At 47.5% G+C, this 23029-nt stretch overlaps 1 protein-coding gene across 2 annotated transcripts in view; it reads left to right on the forward strand.

The window, feature by feature from the left end:
- Positions 1-23029, forward strand: part of DLGAP2 (DLG associated protein 2) — a 719605-nt gene that overhangs the window by 655670 nt on the left and 40906 nt on the right. For both annotated transcript variants that reach the window (XM_060001227.1, XM_060001228.1), the window contains exons 8-9: positions 8772-8919; positions 13790-14009. In XM_060001227.1, coding sequence (XP_059857210.1) covers positions 8772-8919; positions 13790-14009 — 368 coding nt within the window. The remainder of the gene's footprint in view (positions 1-8771; positions 8920-13789; positions 14010-23029) is intronic.

Below are 23029 nucleotides of genomic sequence, written 5' to 3' on the forward strand. Positions count from 1 at the left end.
GGCACTCTCTCACTTCATCCCAGCTTACCCTTCCCCCTCCCCATGTCCTCAGGTCCATTCTCTACGTCTGCGTCTTTATTCCTGTCCTGCCCCTAGATTCTTCAGAACATTTTTTTTTTTAGATTCCATATATATGTGTTAGCATACAGTATTTGTTTTTCTCTTTCTGACTTACTTCACTCTGTATGACAGACTCTAGGTCCATCCACCTCACTACAAATAACTCAGTTTCATTCCTTTTTATGGCTGCGTAATATTCCATTGTATATGTGTGCCACATCTTCTTTATCCATTCGTCTGTCAATGGACACTTAGGTTGCCTCCATGTCCTGGCTATTGTGCTCCCAGACAGTTTTTAAACTGGCTGAACCTCATCTTCTTAATAATGTAAATTTTCAATGTATTCTATACCATATTGTGCTGTATGTATAAATATAAATATGTTTGTATAAAATGTATCCCTCATTTTACCTTTTTAATTTTCTTATTTATATCCATTTATGCTTTCATCTCTGAAGGCTTACAGGCACATCATTTTGTAACAAGAGCAGATTTTTTCAGGAACCTTGATACATTTACATCCATTGGTGCTGCTAGAGTGTCATAACATGGAAGATAAATAATTGGAACTTTTCCTTAATCCTCGTCGTTCTTCCTGATTTTTTAATCTCTCTGCTTTCCTTACAGTGGAATCTAGTTCATAATCCTTTGAGCAATAGTGCCACCTTTTCCTTAAAATACATTTCATAAGTTGAACTATAAGGCAATTTGAATGGAGAAGAAGAGGATTTTTCGAAAGACATTGGGTCTCTTTAAATATATCCTTTGGAAAATCGAATTTTATTAAAATTTATGTGCCACCCAGCAAGCTCCTTGAGAACAAGGGCGAGTATTCAGTCATCTTGTTTCTGTCCTTGGCGCCCCATAAATGTGTGTTAGATGAATGACTCATTTTGCTGGGTAAACATATTTGGGGAGAGCATTTTGACACCGAAAAACATCTCCTAAGGGAGGTCGTTCTGCTGTGGTCCTTACTGATGATGTTGGTCTGCAGGCCTCTGGGTTCCTCTCTGTTTATACGGACTCTGCGTACACAATTCACTAATATTGACCTCTATTTTGTGTCTCTTTGGAAAAATAAATTGTAGTGAAAGATGCTAGCAAATTGAATTTCAAAGAATAAACCTCAGAAATGCTGAATGTCAAAGGTTTAAGTGGATACCTTCTATTCTGGTTACACTCAGCAATTTCTAATACAAATATGGGTAGTAAGGCCAGTTTTGTGTTATGTGCCTTAGAGGGTCTTGGGATCAACAGTGTTTTCAGTAAAATGGACCCGAGGAGCCTTTCAGTGGAGCCAGAGGGACCCTGGGGGACGCTGTTCTCTGTAAAAATCCAGGTGTGGCTTCAGCTGCCACTTGGAATACTTGGCATCCATGAAACACAGTTTCATCATCACACAGAGGGCTTAGAGGGTCATAAACGCAACAGCGGGCTCTTTAAATAAGCAGAAAGGACATGTATGAGAAAATAAGGGAGGATCTCCAGCAGGGAAAGAGCCTCACTGGGAACTGCCATAGTGAAGCCAGTGCCTGCCAGCCCCATTGTGCAGACACCTCTCGGTTTGACACCCCCGGGCTGAACCCCAGCCACATGACCTTGTAAACGAGATACCACCGTTAGCGTGGACTCTGCTTCATGATCCTGGCTTTCACCCAGGTCTGGGGGAATGCATCATCAGAGGAGCGTAGGTCATGTGCCCTTCCCCCGGCTCCAGGGGAGTCTGAGAAAGGAACTAGTTAACGTGTGTAGTCCTGCAAGAGGAGCCCACCTCTGCCTGTCACAGTGGCGAATTCTCTAAACAAACAACAACAAAAGGACTGAGACGTCTGTGAGCCAAACAGATGACAAAGACCACCACCACATAATGTAAAAATAAAACGCCCCAGGTAGGAGCTCCGGAGAACTAACTCTGCTACAGAAAGCAGCCGTACACTCTGGAGTGTGTTATGTATGTGCTAGATATCTGTGTGAGACATTTATCTGTGAATTCACTGTATATGTATGAGATGTGCACGTGTAGCATGTATACATGTAATTAGACCAACACAAATGGAGAGAGAAATTGTGATGGAAACTGCAACGTTGCTAAGATGTTAATTCTCCGCAGATGGAGGTATCATTTCAGTGCAACCTCAGTCAAAGCCGATGCCATTCAAAGCAGCCTCACTTTTTAGAGAAACGGACAGGAAGGTTCTAAAATGTGTGTGAAAATGCAAAGGACCTTGGAAGAGCCAAAACAATCTTGACAAAGAAGAACAACGTTAGACAACTCGCACTATCTGATTTTTTCCAGCCCGGGAACCAGCTGTCTCTTCAAGGATCCCTGTTGCCTTTCAGGAGAATGGTGTTTAGAAACCAAGATCTGGGCACTGGATGTGCTCTGGTTTCCTTAGCAGGCAGAGCTGGTATACACGCTTATATCTATAATTATTTACTTAGTCTACCCATCTGCGTCTGTATCAAGCCGAACATGAATTCATACCGATGTCTCTGACTGTAATCTGATCCAACATGGTTCATTCTAGCTTTTCTCCCTCCCCTTGCTTATCTGTACAGGACAGGTTTAAATTTCCATTGAGACTTCCTCTTTGAACCAATTCAGAAGACTGATGTTGTTTTGTTTTGTCTTTGTTTTTTCTAGTTGAAACACTCACTTTATGGTCGACTGATTGAAATTTATTGTACTGAGGTGCTATGCTAGTGAGCAACATTGTCAGCATGTGTCAGACCCTACTGACTAATTCACATAAAGGTTTTATTTTATCTTTTGCCACTTTGTCCAAGACAGTAATGATAGCTTTAGTTGATAGATAGCAGGCATGTGAGTATAGCAGGAGATCCAGCTTCTGGGTCTGTTTTATTCATATATTAAAAAAAGTTTGCAAAGTTGATAAAGGCATTTCATTGATTAATCCTTAAAACAACCGAAACCAAATCCATGCCAAAGTTCCTCAAAAGATATTATCTCTTTCAGACAAATAACCCCATTAAAAATGGGGGTTACTACAAGGAAGTAACTACAAAGAAGGCATAGTTAAGGGGAGGAATATTACCTACATAGTATTATATATCAGCTTTTCAGCATGACGGAGAAAAGGTAGAGTTCCTTCATTTAGAAACTGAGTCTCTGCTTCACATACTCTGCCAAAATACAGAGTCTGACCAAAAGATGTAGGAGTCTTGATAATCTGCTCATCTTTCAATCCTTGCTAATAAAGATGAACAAATACTCATCACATGGACATCAAATAGTCTAATCAGATGGACCAAACAGGTCGCTTTTCAGAACCTGTTTTCATATCAAAATTGAGTCACTGCAGACCTAACTTTCAAATATCTGGGCATTTTCCAGAAATCTTTCTGTTATTGATTTCTAGTTTAATTTATTTTGGTCCAAGAACATACTTTGTATGATTTCTGTTCTTTCAAATTTGTTAAGGTTTGTTTTATAATATAGTCTATTTTCATGAATGCCCGACGTGCACTCACTTGAGAAGAATACGGATGACGCTGTTGTGGGTTGGAGACCATCTGCCCTTAAGACAGAGAGCTGTCGGTGTCAGAATAGACCGGGGTTTCTCAACCTCAGCACTAGTGATATTTGGGGCCAGACGACTCTTTTCAGTTGACGACTATCTGTGCACCATAGAGTTTTGGTAGCATCTCTGCCTCTGCCCAGCACCCTGCCCCCCAAGTTGTGACAGCAGAATATCTCCAGGCATTTCCAGTTGTCCCGCGGGAGGTGAAATCTCTCAGGATAAGGAAAACTCAAAAAGACAGAATATATCAATGTGACAGAAGAGTGAGTCTAACCATCACAATTTAAAACTTCTGCCCACCAAGAGACTCCAATAAGAAGGGGACAAGGCAAGCCACAAAGTGAAGGAAAACGTTTAAAATGCATATCTGACAAAGGATTTGAATACAGAATGCATAAAGAACTCCCACAAAACAAAGCTATAAAGACAAATAACCCCATTAAAAATGGGGGTCAAAAGTTGAAAAGTCACTTCACAAAAGGAGATGTACAAATAACCAACCATCACATCATTAGTCATCCAGGAAATGAGGAGTAAACTTTAACGAGACACCACTTCACTTTCAGTACAATGGTTCAGCTTGAGAACAGTGACAACCCAGAATGCCGATGAGCGTGTGGGTGAGGGTTACAGAAAGGAAACTGTCAGCGTTCCCTGAGTCCTGAATATGAGATCTGCGCATTTCACGTGTATCAATTTGTCTCCGTTTATCACGATGTAGTGGTATTTATTTTTCTATTCCTTGATTTCTATTTTAGAAAAAATGATGTTCTTTTGATGACTTCACCTAGGTTTGTTCTTTTCAAAAAAATCAAACGGTTGAAATGTTTCGTTCGGACAAAATCTGACCCGGAAAAATGAGGGCCCCATCTGAGCAGCCCCCACCCCCCCGTCAGCTCCCCCAGGTGTGTCCTAAGACGTTTCTACCAAACTCCCAGACATTGTGCATTAGGGACACCTACGCTCCCGTCTGCGTCCCCGACACCACGACCCTGAGCACACCTCCGTTGTAGCACTACCAGATGTAAGAAAGACAAACAGTGAAATTTGAGTTTCAGGTCAACAGTGCATTTTTTTAGTACAGGGATATCCCATTTGAGACATGTTTGGAACATACTGATATTAAGAGGTACTTGCTGTTCCTCTGAACTTCGAACTCAACTGGGTGCCCTGCATTTTTATCCGGCAGTTATTCCTCCATCTTTGCTGTCTTCCATGCCTGACGCTTTTCCTAGCACCCGCTCGAAGAAATCTGCAGAATTTAGTGGGAAGGTACAAAGGCCTTACCCCGCAGGGGGTGCCGGCCAGTATAATAATACACGTGAGGAACAGAGGAGCAGAATCAGAGCGGCAGGTGCAAACGGTCGAGCGAGGCACGAGGGGAAAGTGCAGGACGCGAGGGCAGCCTCCGCAGAGTATAGGAAGTTCACGGACTCCGGGCTGCAAATGAACCCCGGACGTCAGCCACCTCCTCTCCGGGTGCGTTTCCAGCCACATGACGTGAGCCATTCCTCCGTGAGCCCCGCCAGCCTTCAAGTCAGGTGAAGGAACCTGATTCTGAGCCTGTTTCCTGACCCGTTTCAGAAGCCTCCATAGAGGTGGGAAGGTCTCAGCTGTCCCCAGGCCCCGAGTGCCAGGTCCTCCAGTGTCACTTTTAGGGTCTGAGCGCTTGCGTTGTCACCAACAGACACCCCGGCCCAGCATGGTGTAATTAGGGCACAAGCACACCTTCATCTCCTGCGACTGCAATTAAAGCTTAAAGGACCCTTTTAGTCTAAATATGGAAATAATCTGGAAAAAAATTTTCTGAAATCACTTAATTGCAAGCTTATGTGACATGTGTGATGAAAGACATTAGAATAATTTCCATTTTGTAGGAGGAGTAGCACACACACATCTATATCACACACACACACACACACACACACACACACACTTTCTCACACCCCTATCTGTAACGATGTTTAGAATGTTCCATTCTCCATGTAATGCAGTGAAGACAGTGGTCATATATGCACGCCATTCCAGTCAGATTCCATTTATAAAGATGTAAAGTTGCCCTCTGTATCTAGAATAAACACATTTAGTTTGAAAAAAATTGTTTTCTTTTATTTCTCCTTCATACAACCTACTTAGAGTCTTTACTGTTTTTCTAAGGTGACAAAAAGAGAATTGTTTATTTTGTCTAAATATTCAAGCATACCCACGTGGATCTGAATAGCTGAATACAGAGGCCTGGCGTGTATTTTGTTACGTGAATTTGTTTTTACAGTGATCCGGAGTCACAGAAGAGGTTTGTGAGCCTGTGATCCAGCAAACCACTCTGACACAGTTTGCAGAGGGAAAGGAAGAAGTAGAAAACTAGGAAACCTCTTTTATACGACTCCTTTTCACCCTTACAGCTTTCCAAAATAGGTTTCCAATCTCATTTACGCACATATGACTGTCTAACGTGGGCATCATTTGAAAGGGAAAAAAACTGGAAAAAAATGTTTCATGTTAGTTTAGAAAACGTTCTATGGTTTCCTCTTAAGAATTTCTGAGCCACCGGAAAGTCTATACATGAAGATGTATTTCCACGCCTGACAACTGGGATGTCGCAGTAGGAGGGAATAACTGAGGGGCTTTAAGGGAGCTTCAAAGTGGTATCAACTCCCGAAGACGGATTTCTGAAGAGCAGAACTCCGTCGTCAGGAATTGAGGGAGAGGGACAGGTCCTGGGGTCCCGGCCCCGGTTCCAGTGGGTCCCGGCAGCCCTGCCCCTCCACCGTCGACTCTCCTCCCCGTCTCAGCTCCTGATCTATCTGGGGTCTGGGATTCCTGAGGCTCGCTGGCCTTCCTGGGCAGTATTAGAAGATGCCAAGCTATTAAAATGTTGAACGTGCTATGAACCCTAATGAGGTACAGTTGGGTTTATTTTTAACGTGTAAAACATTTGGTGATAGAGGACCAGACCTCCTGGGCCGTCTGCTCCTGTGACCCAGCAGCCGCCATCTTGGGGCTAAACGCGTGAGTTTCGGAGCCAGGCTGCCCGGCCCCGGAGTGTAGCTCTGCGTTCGCCCCGGGGGCACCTGGGCAAGGTGCGCCTCGGTCTGCCTGTTTGCACAATGAGGCCCTACTGTGTGGGGTTCCCGCGAGCGCTGAATGGGTTGGTGCCGGGTCAGAAGCTTGCAGGGATCCAGCATAACAGTGTATAGCAAACGTTAACTGTTGTGAGTCTGTAAAAACCACCTGATTAGCTTTCTATAGCGGAAGCTCTTCTTTAAGGGGCTACCCTGTGTTGGAATAAGGAGATGGTTGGGAGGTTTTTAAAATGTATTTGAAACGTAGACTCACAAATACATGGAATCGTGTGTGGGTCCCACCCAGCCACCACCGAAGGGGCATTTGCTGTAGTTCTGAGTCAGCCCCCGGCTCACGGCGCCAGGCTGTGGGCTGGAAATCTGGATACAGAGATCAAGAAGACACAGCCCTTCTCTTAAAGATTCTCAGAACTTCAATTTGAGAATGTTGAAACGGTGAAGAGCGGTGTTAATCAGCAGGGAAAGCTCTTCTGTCGGAAGGAAGGAAGCTAAAAGTGCTAACAGGTAGAAATCGTAGCGTGAGGTCAGCGATTCAAGGAAACAGAAGGAGAGGGGAACCCAGAAAGGTTTCATTTTTGCAAACACAAACATGAGGCCGAGAGCCTGAGGGTCCGGGCAGCACACCTCCACACACACCACCGAGGCCGCGATGCTTAAGCCCCTGCAGGTGACCTTGGACTAAACACAGTGCAGGTGAGGCTGACGAGGTCACGTCCAAGCTAGCCTGCGCCCCACGTGGCGGCCGTGGGCGCTGTGGGTGGTCGCACACCCTTCCAGCTGCGGGCCCACGGAGGCGCAAAGGGACCCGCAGCCGTGCTGGTGCAGACCCCGGCCCGGAGCAGCGGGGCTGACGAGGACGTGGGCGGGGCTTGCACCCTTTACGAGCCAAGGTCAGCGCTGGCTCCACACTCACTTCTCTCCCATTCCCTTTCCTTTCTTTTCTTTTTTTTTCCTTTGTTTTTTTGTTTTGAGTAGAGAGAAGGAAGGTAGGAGCTGGAATATGTTATACACCTGGTTTTAAAACAAAAATTATTATTATTATAAGTTATGATATAAATTGTATTCTATTAATATCTAAAAATACATATTATTAATTTTACCCAAAGTAATGACTTTATAAGAAATGGGCTTTGCTTAATCAGAACTTTTCATTGAGCCCATTTTTTTCTCTTCTGCCCCATTTCTAAAGAAGTAAGGCACAGAGAAAACAATTTACATCAAGAATTTACTGTGAAAAACAAGGGAACCTTCTTCAGCCGAATACAGAGTCAGAATTAGCAACCTGACATTTATACACATTTTTATACACAGGCCTGTGCCCTGATCCTATTTCATGTTCCCATTGTGATCTGCAATACGAAGGAAGAATAAACTCATTATCTGTGTCCACATTATTCCAGGTTGGGGTCAAATAAGAGGAATTCCTACTATATTGTGGAAAGTCTGTCACCAAAACCTGAAAGGAGTTCGGTTAGTCAGAAACGTAAGCTAAGCCGCACCTTCTACATACCAGACACCCTCAAGGTTTTCCCGTACGTCTGACATTTTGCAAAATAACGAGAAGGGATCCCAGAGGAAATAGATTTTTAAAGCTGTTTGGGAGAAAATGATCATTATGATAACAAAATACGGATGTGTTTTCTCAGTCTGCTCTCTGCCTGTATTGCGTGATCTGCACAACTTATCATACGTTAAAACTGAAGGCAAGCCTTCGATTTTTGTTTCTTTTATTTTTCTGAGTGTGTACCATGATTTTTATGAGACTCTCGTGGTTTTTTGGCCCCAATTCGCTCTTGTGGTGTGTGAGTTACCTGTGCTTTCAGCCCTTTTTTATTCTATGTGGAGCGATCCTAACGTCACTACCTGATCATGAAAAGTCAGGCTTCAAAGCAACTTTGCACATAGGCTCCCCTATTGCTTTGGAGGAAATCGCGTCTGTGCGAGTGTCTGTCGGGCATGTTTACGTGCGGCAAAGGTGTGTCCACCGCAGGACGAAGTTTGGTAACAGCCTCCGGGCGATGCTCGCACAGGCCCTGCGGCGATGCTCACGGAAGCCTCTTCTCTTCTCTCCGTGTCTTTCCTGTAGCCAGAGCTACCTGCAAGCTGCCAGTGACGGGCCTGCCGGCCACAGCCTGGACCCCTCTGCCAACTACAGCTCCCCGAAATTCCGCTCCCGGAACCAGAGCTACATGCGGGCCGTCAGCACCCTCAGCCAGGCCAGCTGCGTCAGCCAGGTGGGGTCCCTCCGCCCTCCCACCCCGCCCTGAGTCGGCCCCTGCCAGGGCCTCGGGCCGCGAGCAGACGCACATTCCAGCCTGGAGTCATCCTGGCCTGGTTGCGCCCCCGGGAACATTATAAGGTTAATTGCGGGGGGCAGGGGCTGCATTTATGGCTCTGTCATTCTTTCTCCCACCTGCTCTGAGCCGGGGTGGCTGACTAGCTGGCCGTCTTGGCCTCCGTCCCCTCCGTCCCCTCTGTGCTGAGCAGCCTCCTTCCCTGCGTCACGCCCCCCATGTGGAGGGTCTGGGTCCCACCCCGAGGGGACACGCAGGGTCTCCCAGCGCCAGCTGCCCAAGTTTGCTGGTGTTTCTGGGGACAGACACCCTCTCAGCTCCAGGAAAGCCGGCAAGGTCACACCCTCCCTTATGCTTTGAAGATGCCAGGTGGCAGGTGTGTCCAAACCTTCCCCTTGGCTCTTACTGCTTGAGCGAGACGGAGGCCCCAGATGGAAGAGGAGGACCTGCCGGGGGGCCTCGCCGCGTCCCTACAGATCTTCTCCCTCTTCCCCACTGGACTCGGCCCTCCTCACCCCTCACATCCTAGTCGCCGCTTCGTACACGCCGCTGCCTGCTTCTCAGTGTGCCTATGACCCAACGTATGGCTAGTGCGATGGAATATTTTCAGTCTCGCCCTGGGATTCACAATGTGGCCATTGTCATGGGAGCGGGCAAGCTCTGGGGACGGGACAGCTACGCCCACTCCCTGGGCGGGAAGACAAAACGGTCCCGAGGGGCTTCCCTGGTGGCGCAGTGGTTGGGAGTCCGCCTGCCGGTGCAGGAGACACGGGTTCGTGCCCCGGTCCGGGAGGATCCCACATGCCGCGGAGCAGCTGGGCCCGTGAGCCATGGCCGCTGAGCCTGCGCGTCCGGAGCCTGTGCTCCGCAACGGGAGAGGCCACAGCAGTGAGAGGCCCGTGTACCGCCAAAAAAAAAAAAAAAAAAAGGTCCCGAGGCCGAGGGCGTGAGGGAGGCTCTGAGCTGCTCCTGTTGCCCCTGGGGCGGCATCTGTGCTGAGGCTCCGCCTGACCGAATCTCCTGAGGTCACGGTCCCTAGACAGTCTGCGTTTACTTTGTTTCTGCTCGTCCACCATTCGGATAATTCTGCCGATGCTCCCTTTTCCCAGGAACCCGGGAGGCTCAGGGCTGCAGCGGATGCTTTGTTGCACATCAGGACGGGTGCCGGGGCAGGGGGATGTCACGAGACCCGCACGGGGGCAGGGGGGCCCCCTGCATCCTCACTCACTGAAGGAAGGACGTTTGTCTTCCTCCGTGTCAGGTCCTGCCGTCGTCTCTTAGCTTTTTCTCATCTTTGAAAAGCTGTTTCCGTGTGATCGTAGCTCCTCTCTGTCATGCATCCTTTTTTAAAAAAAATTATGGTAAAATACACATAACGTAAAATTTACCATCTTAACCGCCCTTCAGTGTCCAGTTCAGTGGCATCAAGTACATTCACATTGTCGGGCAAACACCACCATCATCTGCAGAACTTTCTCATCTTCCCAAACTGACACTGTCCCCACTGAACACTGACTCCCCTTTCCCCTCCCCCAGCCCCTGCCCCACCGTCTACTTTCTGTCTCTGTGGATCTGAGTCCTCCAGGGACCCATGAGTGACTCATACAGTATGTGTCCTTCTGTGTCTAGTTTATTTCACTTTCCCCCAGGTCCATCCATGCGGTAGCCTGTTTCAGAATTTGCTTCCTTTTTAAGGTTGAATTATGTTCCATTGTGTGAATGGACCACATTGTGTTTTGTCCATCAACAGACACTTGGGTTGCTTCCCCCTCTTGGCTACTGTGAGTAACACGGCTGTGAACACGGGTGTACAAGTGTCTGTTCACGTCCCTGCTTTCAGTTCTCGTGCACGTATACCCTAAAGTGGCATTGCTGCATCAGACAGGAGTTCTAGTTTCAACCTTCTGAGGAAACTCTATATGGTTTGTCACAGCGGCTGCCCCATTTTTCACCCCTAGCAGCTGTGCGCACGGTCCCAGGGCCCCCATACCCTCACCATCATGCTTGCTCTGGAATTGTCATCCATCCTGACGCCCGAGGAGCCCGCCCCCAGCTGTGTGTCGACCTCTCTGCTGCCAACGGGACAGTCACCTTTCTCACCATCTTCCCAATTTTCTCTTCTTTGGTTTCTCGGTGCCCACATTCTCCAGAAGCACTTTAAGTGCTTTTCTGCGTTTATAGTTCACAAAAGAAATTGGTTGCTTCAGCCCACACTGGTTATTTACCACACTGGCTTAACGTCCTCCTGGGACATTTCCAGCAGGCCCGAGCTGTGGTTTGAGTTGCCAAGCAAAACACCCACTTTTCCAAGTCTCCCTCAAGCTAGTGAACGAATCAGCTCTCAGAGAACAGGTCATTTCAATTCCTGTCTAGACCAGTTTGAGATCCTTCTCAACTACTTGTTTGGGTGAAAAAAAAGTCCCCTTCATTTCTAGAACCTCACTGATCAGTTTTATAGCTGGAAGCAGTGGCCGAACGGTCCTCACGGAAATGTCCATCACTCGTTTGTGGAATGCACGTGCAAGGTTGATAGTGTCTCTTCCCGATGGAGAAGCTCCTGGGCGCAGGCGGGTTTGCAGAAAGGGAGGGATCCACCGAAATCCTGCGTCCTGGAGCTGATGGACGCTGGCAGCATGACTGTTTCTGGCTTTTTCAGGTTGTCTAATGTGGATCTTTGACGTAAATGACATAACACAATCTGAGCCTTTTTGATATAATTCCACATAAGGGAAAACTTAGATTGAAAGGAAGTTGTACTCCAGAAAATGTCATATTTCAGACCAGTGCGAGTGTTTCAGATGCATTTCCCTCACTAGGCGCCCAAGGCGATCGTGGTGGGGTGTCGTCATTTGTCTTTGCCCTGAATTTGTGTGTCTCTTTCCGACGTCAGACACCCTCAGACCATTCGGGTGATGCAGTCGCCCATTAATTTTTCTCTGGTCTTTTCTGACTGAACAACCTGAAGATGCTCTTTCTTACCCTGGGCTTCGGGCCAGCAGTCCCACCTTTAAATCCCCCTCAGCGCCTTCCTCCATGGGCTGTTCTCATTGGGATTTGTCCAGTGAAAGGAAAGGAGCCATTATTCTAGCTCCTGAATAATCTCAGGTAGAAGCAGGGGATTCAGGTAGAGCATCTCAGGTAGAAGCCAGGACACATACCCAAGTCTGCAGTTAGAGGTGGGCAGAAGGTGTCTTCCCTATTGAAGGGGAAATCTGATGCTTTTACCTGCTTTTACTCTGTGAACAATTAGAGGAAAAGGATTAATTTGGTGTTTAAAACAATACTTTTTTATTTACCTGTCAACATAACCGGGGGTGTTCAGGAAGTTGTGGGTGACATTTCAAGCAGTGGAATGAATGACTAATGGACGTGCTGGGCTGAGACAGTGACCAGGTCGTGGCAGCTGTAAGGACACGGCTGGGAGGAGTGACTGGGTGCTGGGGAGCAGAGGGGGTCGGAGGGCAGAGTCTGCCTGCGCAGGGAGACCAGCCCAGGTTTCCAGGCCCCTCCACGAGCCCCGTCTGTGGCCTCTGCCTGAGCCCTGATTCCGCTCACACCTTCCCACGCCCCCCAGAGCCTCAGCCCTCCCGTGTCAGGGTCACCGCAAGCATCCCCACACACGCTTCCATGTTAACATGTACGTGCCCCCCGGGGGGTGGGCCCTAAATACAGGAGCAGTGAGGGCGGGGCCGTCCATCCAAGTCCCCTCCAACCACGGGGCGAACACCAGCCACCCAGGCCCACCCCCGCCTCTGCCCACGAACCCTGGACCTGGGAGCAGCTGCACGTCACCTGCCCAACTGGGGCTTTTCGTTCTTAAAATTCCCATCCCTCCCCCACCCCGTGCTCTTTAACCTTTCCTTAGTGTTCTATGTCACTTTGTTGGGTTTCCATTTAAAACCTCTAGACTTGGCTCCTGGGAAACACACGAAGTGTTACCACCTAGAAACCTCAGAAGGCATGTCCCGCCATCAGCTGCACACACACAGGCCCTCAGCTCACCGACGGTCGGGCCCCCGCGTGCACACCTCCTACGACCCCTCCGCTAGCCAAAGCCTGATCATTTCTTTTTGAAATACAGTTGGAACGTTTAGGTTCCCAGGGTGACTCTCTACCTGGAAATTAAATCTCAGGCTTGAAAATAATGACTTTACCTGCGGAACCATCAAACAAAGCACAGGCACTACCATCCCAGACTGAAGGAAGGAAACGGCATCGCCGGAGTTTAGGTGATACCCGTGCTGTGTGTACCCAGCAGCACCGTCCCGGACACGGGCCTGTGCTGCTCTCCTGGGACAAGGATGTGAGCGCATTGCCGAGCTGGGCGCTAGTTTCCAGGACGCTGAGAGGAAGCAGCTGAGATAGCTTGAGCCGTTTCCATGAGTGTCGCGGGTACGGCCTCCACGCCTGGGGTTGTCTGAGCTGTAAACAGTCCAGGATGCGAAGGCATCACCTGGAAACGGAGAAAGAGGGAAGACTAATGTTGTGAACAGCGTGCGAAACTCTTAAGCTCCCCGTCTCTCTTGCGCTGGTAGTAACTACCGGCCATGCTTTAAAGTTCTGCCTCGGGGTCCACAGGCTTTCAAGGACATCTTGGGAGTTGGCAGTTTTCCTTAGTGTTTTGTAAGAAATAACACAGTAAGCTGTTTCCCAAGCGTAACGATTCCCAGTGCTGATTTCACATTAATTATGCTGAAAATGGAAGATGGTAAGTGAAGGTGGGGGTGACCTGTGCTCTCTTTTCTTCTGCGACGTGGCCGTGATGACCTTGGCTGGGTCTCGCCGTCACCCGGGCTGTCGGTCGTTGCAGATGAGCGAGGCGGACGTCAATGGGCAGCTCGAGTCGGTGTGTGAATCCGTCTTCAGTGAAGTGGAGTCTCAGGCCATGGACGCCCTGGACCTCCCGGGAGGCTTCCGCACGCGGAGTCACAGTTACCTCCGAGCCATTCAAGCTGGTTACTCCCAAGACGATGAACGTATCCCCATGGTGATTCCCTCTGACGTCAGCTCAACTGCTAGACCCTCGGCAGGTAAGGCACACCCTCTGACCTTCCGGGAACACGTACAGGCATGTGCTACCTCTGTCCTGCGAGGAGTGGGTGTAAGTCACCCTGCAAATGTTTGGACACTTCCCAGTTACGCTTGGGACATGCTCCTGTTTGCAATGGTGTGTCGAAACATTTCTTTCATAGGTAACCTTTCTTCTTCTTAGGATGAAATCTGTTGCTTGTCAGGGCACTTTACAATCCTCAAGGAGAGTCTTCATAAAGTTTTATATAGGAAAATTTGGATGGTGATTGTGTTTCAAATACCAAAGATTAACAGATTGCAGGAAAGCCTCAGCTGACGTGCGATGACTCTTAGGGTCCTTCGGCGCGGGTCCAGCCTGAGTCTCTGTGGCCTGGTGAGGAAATCCATAACCACGATTCAGTGCCGCAGAGCAAATCGATTGTTAATGTAAATTCACTCGTCTCGGGGCTGTGCAGGTTCAAGGTCACAGTTTCCTTCAGTTCTTAGGGAAAACCACGTCCACCCCTTTGAAAATTTACCACCTAAACTAAATATCACTGCACTATGGTTATTTATACAACACAGTGAATAAGCATGGCCTGGGACACCCCTAAAACAGTCAGCATCAGAGTTGCCGAGCCGTATAGAAAGGCTGAGCCGAGCAGCCCAGGCACATCAGTGATGCGAAGAGCGTGAGATCTGGACCTGCGGTCGTGTGGGGTAGGGGGAACAGGGGCAGTTCTGGGAAGGACTGGAGAGAAGCCGGCTCAGGTGACAGCACTGGGGACCAGAGCGGGGGAGGGCCCGTGTCACCACGCCACGGACGGAGCTGGGTGTGTCTGAAGCCAAGACAGTGAGCGCGACTTTGGGGCAACTGCGGGTAATGACAAGTGCAGGCCTCAGGCCGCTGCCGTAAACCTCTGCTGCCCCACGCAGCACCTGTAGGTGGGACGCATGGCGAACCAGATTCAAACCCACTCCATCATCCCTCTAAGACCTTGGGCAGGTTAGCTTGTCAGATTCTCGGCTGTCCGTGGTGTCCAAGAGAAGTGGTAGCTCTGAGTAACTGATTAGTCAGCCCGAGGATTAGTGAGCAGAGTGCTGTGGGCCTCGGTGACCTTTTTATGTTGTCCTGTGGCCCGGGGTGGAGGTGGTGATGCCCTCCGACGGCTGAGCCCCGGGCCTTCCTTCCGAAGAAACGCCGGGAGTCACCGCGGGTGCTGTTCAGGAAGCCCGGCCCTGCGGGAGCCACGCGGGGCTGTCAGGGGCTTGCGGGTGGCAGGACTGCACCCCTTGGGGACCCTGTTGTCCATGAAGTCGGGGACCGCCCCTCGTAGGGGTGGAAAAAAATGTGGAAAATGAGCAAACTTAGGGAAGCAACGAGTCTTACCGTCCTTGCAGTTTATAAAAACACACTTAAGGGGTAATTACTGATATAGTCACCCGTATTCGCTGAGTGTCTCCTGTGAGCAAGTGACAATTAAGCTCTCCTGGCCTTCAGAAATGCTTTGAAACAATAATTACCTAGTGGGAAATGACTTTATTGTTTATAGAGCTGTCATTCCAGGGAGAATAAAAATAAAACAGGTTTCATAGAGGTAATACAAGAACCAGTGCAGAGCTCAGACTACAATTCTGATTTATGTACATATCATTTTACCAAGTACATTTTTGTATTCCCAACATGTATGCACCAAAAAAAAAACCCATAATGCTTCTCTTCAAAGTTTCTCCTGGATCTTGGCCTAGTAATGGAGTCACAGTTTCCTCAAGACTGTGGTAGAGCCAGAGAGCAGGCGTGCCTTCCAGAGTTAGGGAATGGTCTGGGAAGTAAGAGAAGAGATGGAAAACCTTAGGAGAAATATCGAGTTGCCTTGAAATAATTGAGATATCGAATTACAAGTTGCCTTTTTGAAGAAATGTAGGTGCAGATGAATCCTTAATTCCTCCCTTCCCTGTTCTACTCTAAGCATTGTAAACTGAATATTTATATTTCTTTCCTAAATAGAATTGAGATGGCATGCAACAGTAGCCTACTTAATAAGACTGTGAAAAATACCAAAGAAATGAGAAACCTCTGTCTGGAAAAACGTAGAAAAACAAAAGCATGCAAGTGAGCAGAATGTAAATGCCCACTTTCTATTAAAGCTGAACTTCCAGTTAGATTCAGAGTCTCCTGTCAGAGAGGCAAAAACAGGGTTTCAATGGTTTTGTGTTAAAATACTGCTTGGAAGATCGTATAACATTTAATAGCTATCCTTGGTTGACGTGTGCGTATGTGTGGAGAGAGAGAGAGATTATTCTGACACATTGATTTTCTTTTATACTTCTAAAATTAGCTTTTGAAAATAATTCCCAAAAAACATTATTTGCAAAGACATTCCCGGTGATTATTTTGAAGAATAAGATTTATTTAAATGTTTCTTTTTGAGCTTGAAACATGAAAATTGGTGTTCTTTTGTTGTCTCACCTATATGAATGCAAACATGTAGTATTAATATTCTTCTAATAATAATTGAATACCAACCATATGCATGAAAGCCTCATTAAGAGCTTTAGGATATGTACTAGGCATTCTATTTTCTTTATTTTTTAAATTTTTTTATACAGCAGGTTCTTATTAGTTATCTATTTTATACATATTAGTGTATACATGTCAATCCCAATCTCCCAATTCATCCCACCACCACCATACCCCTGCCACTTTCCCCCCTTGGTGTCCATACATTTGTTCTCTACATCTGTGTCTCTATTTCTGCCTTGCAAACTGATTCATCTGTACCATTTTTCTAGATTCCACATATATGCGTTAATATATGGTATTTATTTTTCGCTTTCTGACTTACTTCACTCTGTATGACAGACTCTAGGTCCATCCACGTCTCTACAAATGACCCAATTTCGTTCCTTTTTATGGCTGAGTAATATTCCATTGTATATATGTACCACATCTTCTTTATCCATTCGTCTGTCAATGGGCATTTAGGTTGCTTCCATGACCTGGCTATTGCAAATCATGCTGCAATGAACATTGGGGGGCGCATGTGTCTTTTTGAATTATGGTTTTCTCAGGGTATATACTCCGTAGTGGGATTGCTGGGTCATGTGGTTGCTCTATTTTTAGTTTTTTAAGGAACCTCCATACTGTTCTCCATAGTGGCTGTGTCAATCTACATTCCCACCAACAGTGCAAGAGGGTTCCCTTTCCTCCACACCCTCTCCAGCGTTTGTTGTTTGTAGATCTTCTGATGCTAGGCATTCTGTTTTCAGCCCTGCCAGGTTCATGCTGCTAGTAAATGTTTTGCTTGTTTGGGGGGGCTTGAGTTCACCGGTTTTTCCCTCAACTCTTCAAGGCGGTGGTGATTCAGCTGAAACAGACGCTTGCGATCTAATCTCCAGGGAGCTGAAATAGGACCAGAATCCACTGCTCAGCCCTGGGACCTGCAACCGTGGGCGTATCTCCATCCCACTATTTCTCTTGTTACGAAAAAACCCACTTACTGATTAGGGTCCTCTCGCTAAATGAAGTGGCTTTAAAAACATCTACTTTCATTTCACACATGGTTTCTTTCTCATCTGTGAAATGATTTATCAGATAGATTTACTTGTCTCAATATGCATTTCATCCGATTTTCCTAGGGAGAGAAGGTTATTGATATCATGGAGGAAAATTCTATAAAATTAGATTATACTGATTTTCCTCTGGGTCAAAAATTGTCTCAACATATGTCAGAACTGATTCCAGAAGTCGTTACAAGGAAGGGAAAATCCATTCAAAGCCTGACAGAGGAAACAGCCATAAACCTTGTTTTATTTGGTTGTTTGTTTCTATGGTACCTTGTCCCTGAAGCACACATCATGATTTCCAGTTCCCAAGACAGTCTCCATCGTGTGCAGTCAGGCACCTTCCTAAGCTCTGGCCACATGACTCCAGCCTGTTCCCCCGTGACGTCCCCTCCAACTCCCACCCTCCTTCCTTCCTCGAGCCAGGACCCTTGGGGATTCCATGGGGCCATCACGACAGCAGGAGTGATCAGTCACTATAAGAAATAACTGTTTAACTTGTGGAGAAGTGAACTAGTCAGATTTAACATTTAACATCCTACGCCCTGAATAATCAGTGATTCAATAAATGAATTCATGCTTGCATAAAGAAACGGATGGATGAATGAATCATTCAGCTAGATTTTAGGATCCTGCAGAGATCCAAGCGCTGTGGGGCCGACCCCTCAGGCCTCCCAGGCAGCCCGCCCCCTGCACCTGCGTCCCCCTCTTTGCTGCGCACCTGGCCGTGCTTACCTGGAGCTCTGCTTAGCCCTCCAGCTGGTCCCCTAAGTGCCTTCTCACCCACCCTCCACCCAACTTTCTGAAAATTCATCCTGGTCCAGCACTGCCCACCTGGTACCCCCATGGTTTCGTGGTTTCCATGAGCCGAGGCGACAGTGTCTGCACTCAGTGTGTGACCTGGATGACCCGGCCCGGCCCCCAGCTGCCCTCTCACCCCCTCGCCTGGCACTCACCCCTCCTCACAGTCTCTCACTTCTGGGCTTTGGCATATCCTATTTGCTGAGACCAGAATTTGCTTTTTCGGATTTTTTTTTTTTTTTTTGCCTAATTCTTAGCTATACTTTCAGAGTCAACCCAGGAATCATTTCCTCCAGGAAGCCTTCTCTGATTTGCTCTTCATCTAATTCCTTCCCTCCTATCCCCCTATCAGATGCATTCCAACAAAAGTACATATTTACTAAAACAAAAAAATCCTAACTTTCATTTATGTTTAAAATGTACTGGGAATTCCCTGGCAGTCCAGTGGTTAGGACTCCACACTTTCACTGCCGAGGGCCCGGGTTCAATGCCTGGTCGGGGAACTAAGATCCCACAAGCCGTGAGCTTGGCCACAAAAAAATTAAAAATTAAAAAAATGTACTTCCCTTTTAAAGATATAGAGATATGAGATGGCAAGACATTTAGGCTACGGTAGCAAATTATATTCACTATTTGCGTATACTTACATCCTCTCATAAATATGTTTAGAAAGCATCGATACTATGGCTTTTATTTCTTACAGTATGTTAGTTAAAAAAGCGTTAAATTAAAGCAAGTTATTTAAATTCACAAAATTATAAAATATTCTAAGAACTTCGAAAAGAAAATAATTTTGCTCTCAGGAAGAAAGAGTGTAGCAATGCTTTTCAATCAAATCACTCACCGTCAGGATCTAGTTTTCTTTCCTTGCGATGAGGTAGAAAAGAATTAACATTGGAAATCAGAGAAATGTGTCCATAAAGTCCCGTATGTACACAGAGTTTATTGATTATCTGGACTTAATAATTTTCCATACATTATCTTTAAAATGCACTAAAAAATATAAGGCACTTGTTACTTTTGCAACTTCAGATTTTTCTTCTTTGCTTATGGTTTCCAAGAAACACTTTGACAATGTAATGTGGTGTATTTGGACTTACACAGAATGGTTTCCTGTTAGGTATTTCTATTTTCTGGAGAATTCGCCTTTAAGAAAAATTATCCTTTGAAGCATCGTTCAGAAAGGGAAGAGGAGACTGCCTGAAGCCTGTTTGTCTTCTGCTATCACTGTCTTTCCCATTCTGTTTGCTAGTGGTTGGTTGATGTTTGCTTTGGACTAGTGGTCGAGGACTAAGGCGTTTCCAACTGAGGAACGTTGGAAAATTCTATGTGTGATACCGGTGATGGTTAAGCTTATGTGTCAACTTGCCAGGCTTGCGTGTTTAGTCAAACGTTATTCCGGGTGTTTCCGTGAGGGTGTTTCTTTGACAAGTTAACTTTTGAGTGAATAGACTGAGTGAAGCAGATTGCCCTCCCTAATGTGGGTGGGCCGTGCCCAATCAGTTGAAGGCCCGAACAGAACAAAAAGCTGACCTTCCCCGGAGTAGGAGAGGATTCCCCCTGCCCGACTGTAGGAAATCTGCTTTTTCCTACCTTAGAACTTGAACTGAAACATCAGCTTTTCCTGGGTCTTGGGCCTGCCGGCCTTCGGACTTTAACTTACCCATCAGCTGTCTCTCCCAGCTGGCTGACAGGCCCCCCAGACCTCCGGTCCTGGCAGCCCCCATAGTCACATGAGCCGATTCCTCACAATAAACCTCTTTCTCTATGTATGGATACATTCTCTTGGTCTGTTTCTCTGGACAGACGTGACTAATACGGTATCTCCAAAGAATATTTCTTCAGGTTCTGTATTTTAAACGGTCAGAGTATTTACACAGAGAATTTTCACCAGCAGGCCTTCTCTCTCTCTGGCAAAAACCTGGACTTTAACGAGATGGATCAGAATCTTCTGTCCTTGTGGCTGGGGGGACGGGGCAGGGGGAGGGTTCATTAAGATGAAAGGTGTTTTCACAGATGTCGATAAGCTACGTTTGAAAATGATCAATCAGGTAGATCTAAAAGTATGAAAACACTATTCGTTTCAGAAAGCCGGCGGTTACCAACAATCACGTGACAGGTTTCAGGCACGTCCAGGGAGCTGGCCTACAGGACAGTGTGCTCCCTGTGGACATGCGTGGCCCAGGCTCACACCCAAGGCAGCAAATGCTACCTTCTGGGGGCCACACCCTCCCCTGGGGCCCGGGGACATCAGAGAAAAGAAGTCCCATTCGGCGGTTCAGGTGAGTCCCTGAGAGTGTCCCCGCTGCCGGGACTGGGTTGGCACTGGATGGGTGACTCGTGAACCAGGGCCGTCAGCGTGCCTGAGCCGGAGGGCAAGTGAAATTCTGGTCCAGGAAGAGAACCGAGGGTGGCAGCCAGGGAAGCCAGTGTCCATCACCATAAAGGAGGGAGTGAGAGGCCCAGCATCAGAAGCAACCAAGAGACAGTCAACTGGCTGAGGGAGGGCCCAGGACTCAGCAGAAACAGAGCTGCAGGGCCCGGAGCTCATCCTGACTGCTGGGTTAAGGGCATGTAGTTCCAGGGAGAAGGTTCCCATCCTCACCTGGCGGGTCTGCAGCTGACGCCCTGCAGGAAACTGTAACAAGGAAGCTGGCAACAGTCTCCCCACAGAGGCCACGGGCTCCAGAATTGAGGTCCCCAACCTGGAATCCATGGGCCCCTGGGGTCCCTAATATATCCAGGAATTCGGGGCCACATGAACTGAGCTGGGATAAAAAGCGGATCTCTATTTTTTCTGACGTCTAACTGTAACTCACAACGCCCTGGGTGAGGAATGCTACGGAACACGCTCACGTTAGCAGTGCGTCTGACTCAGAGCGCGGGAGTGTCAGTTCAGAGTCGCCCTACAATTCCTGCAGGGATCTTGAAAACACCGTTTACGCTCCTCAGGCTTTGAAATTACAGTAGTTATTAGTCCCGTTGCCGGATCTCATCATGTACTGCATTAATGGACAGGACCATATGACAAACATTTTTAACATTTTGATGATTATATTTTATGTAACTTTTTAATCCTCTGCATTTTCGTTTTTGAATCTAAAACGTTGTCTTGAGAAGGAGGGTGTCGGCCTGACCGAGCTGCTGACGGGTCACAGCCCAGCGGCAGGTGTCACAGTAGGATTTCTCTGCTCGATTTGCGCAGTTTTCAGTATTTGCAGTATTGGGTTTCCTTATAGATAATCGATATCAGAAATTATTTTAACTCTTACTGTTGACTGTCTTTCCTCCACTGCCACGAGAGCAGGCACCTTTAGGGGCTGTTAAACACTGTATCAGAAACTTCTAGAGCAGGGGCTGGAGTTTACCACCCACGAGTGTTCAGTTTGCATCAAAGGACACAGTACACAACAGGGGGACGGTATGCATCCAGAGAGGCCCAGGGTTTCTTTGTCCTCTCACTGCTGGTCACACAGAACATGCCTTCTGATAGCAGCAGCAGCATGTGTGCAAACACCGCAGGGCGAGGAGGCCCAAGGTGTGCTCGGGTTGGGGTCTTTCGCGGTGCGCTGGCCACACGGGCACCTGCAGCTACGTGACCAGTCTTACCCCACCAGGCTCTGGTGAAAGCAGCTGGAGATCACAAATGCCACTGTCACTACTAAGCAAGGCTGTTACTCACAGGCTGTCACATCCCGCCCAAGACAGTGCACAAACCCATGGTTCTGGGGCGTCGTTGATCTTTGCTTACTGTATTCCCTAGTGTTAGCCAAGGTCAGGACCACGCTTGGGCACTTTGGGATTTGCTGCAGCTGAGTTTCGATGTGCCCGTCTCCTGCTCTGTACGCCTGGGCTGTACAGGACTCGGTAAATATTTGTGGAATGTAAGAATGGTTGACTTGAGAATTTACAGTGTATGAAATATTTAAATCTATTTACACTAACAGTTTGCACTCACTTAATATTTAAAATTCAGTATTTAAACTCCCCCTCTGCTAAGCCCTTCGCTCAGACCTCCCGTTCCGCTTTTTCTCTCGATGTTTTTCTTTGGACGGTACCAACTCATGGTACCCACCAACTTCTTTATCAGATATTCAGTGTGACATGTGAGTGGATCACCTGCAACTTAGCTGTGCAAGAATAAACAGTAGTTTATTTTTCTTTAAATCAGTTCAATACCAATTCTGAGTGTCCCACCCCTCCTGCCTTGGTCATTTTGGGGTGAACCCAGGGCATTACAAGGCCAGGACTCCCATGTAGCATCAAGGCATCTGGAGGCCCCCGGTCACGGACACCCGCTGCCCTAAGGTCTCCGTGTCCCTTTCCGCGTAGCCTCAGGGTTCTTGGGCCTCCACTGCATGGTCAGGACTCAGCTTCTCAGAGACGCACAGGTTCTCCTCCTGCCGCCATTCTCTGCAGAACTCTGCTCTCTGCCCTCTCCCCGCTGACCCCTGGGCAACCTCTGTTGAGTCTAGGTTTTTACCAAAGTCAAGACAAGGTTAAGCTGGAGTTACCTTCCCCCAACAAAATCTTTGCAGAGAGGAACCCCAGAGCTGCTTGCAACGGGAAGGATTGTGGGAAAAAACATACAAATAATATCCCGAAGTTTTATCCTGCGATGTAGGTCAAGTGCAGAGGTTTTCCCAGAATGGCAGCAACCCGTGCCTGTTAATTA

The sequence above is a fragment of the Delphinus delphis genome, chromosome 21, assembly GCF_949987515.2.
Source record: "Delphinus delphis chromosome 21, mDelDel1.2, whole genome shotgun sequence".
NCBI classification, from domain to species: Eukaryota; Metazoa; Chordata; class Mammalia; order Artiodactyla; family Delphinidae; genus Delphinus; species Delphinus delphis.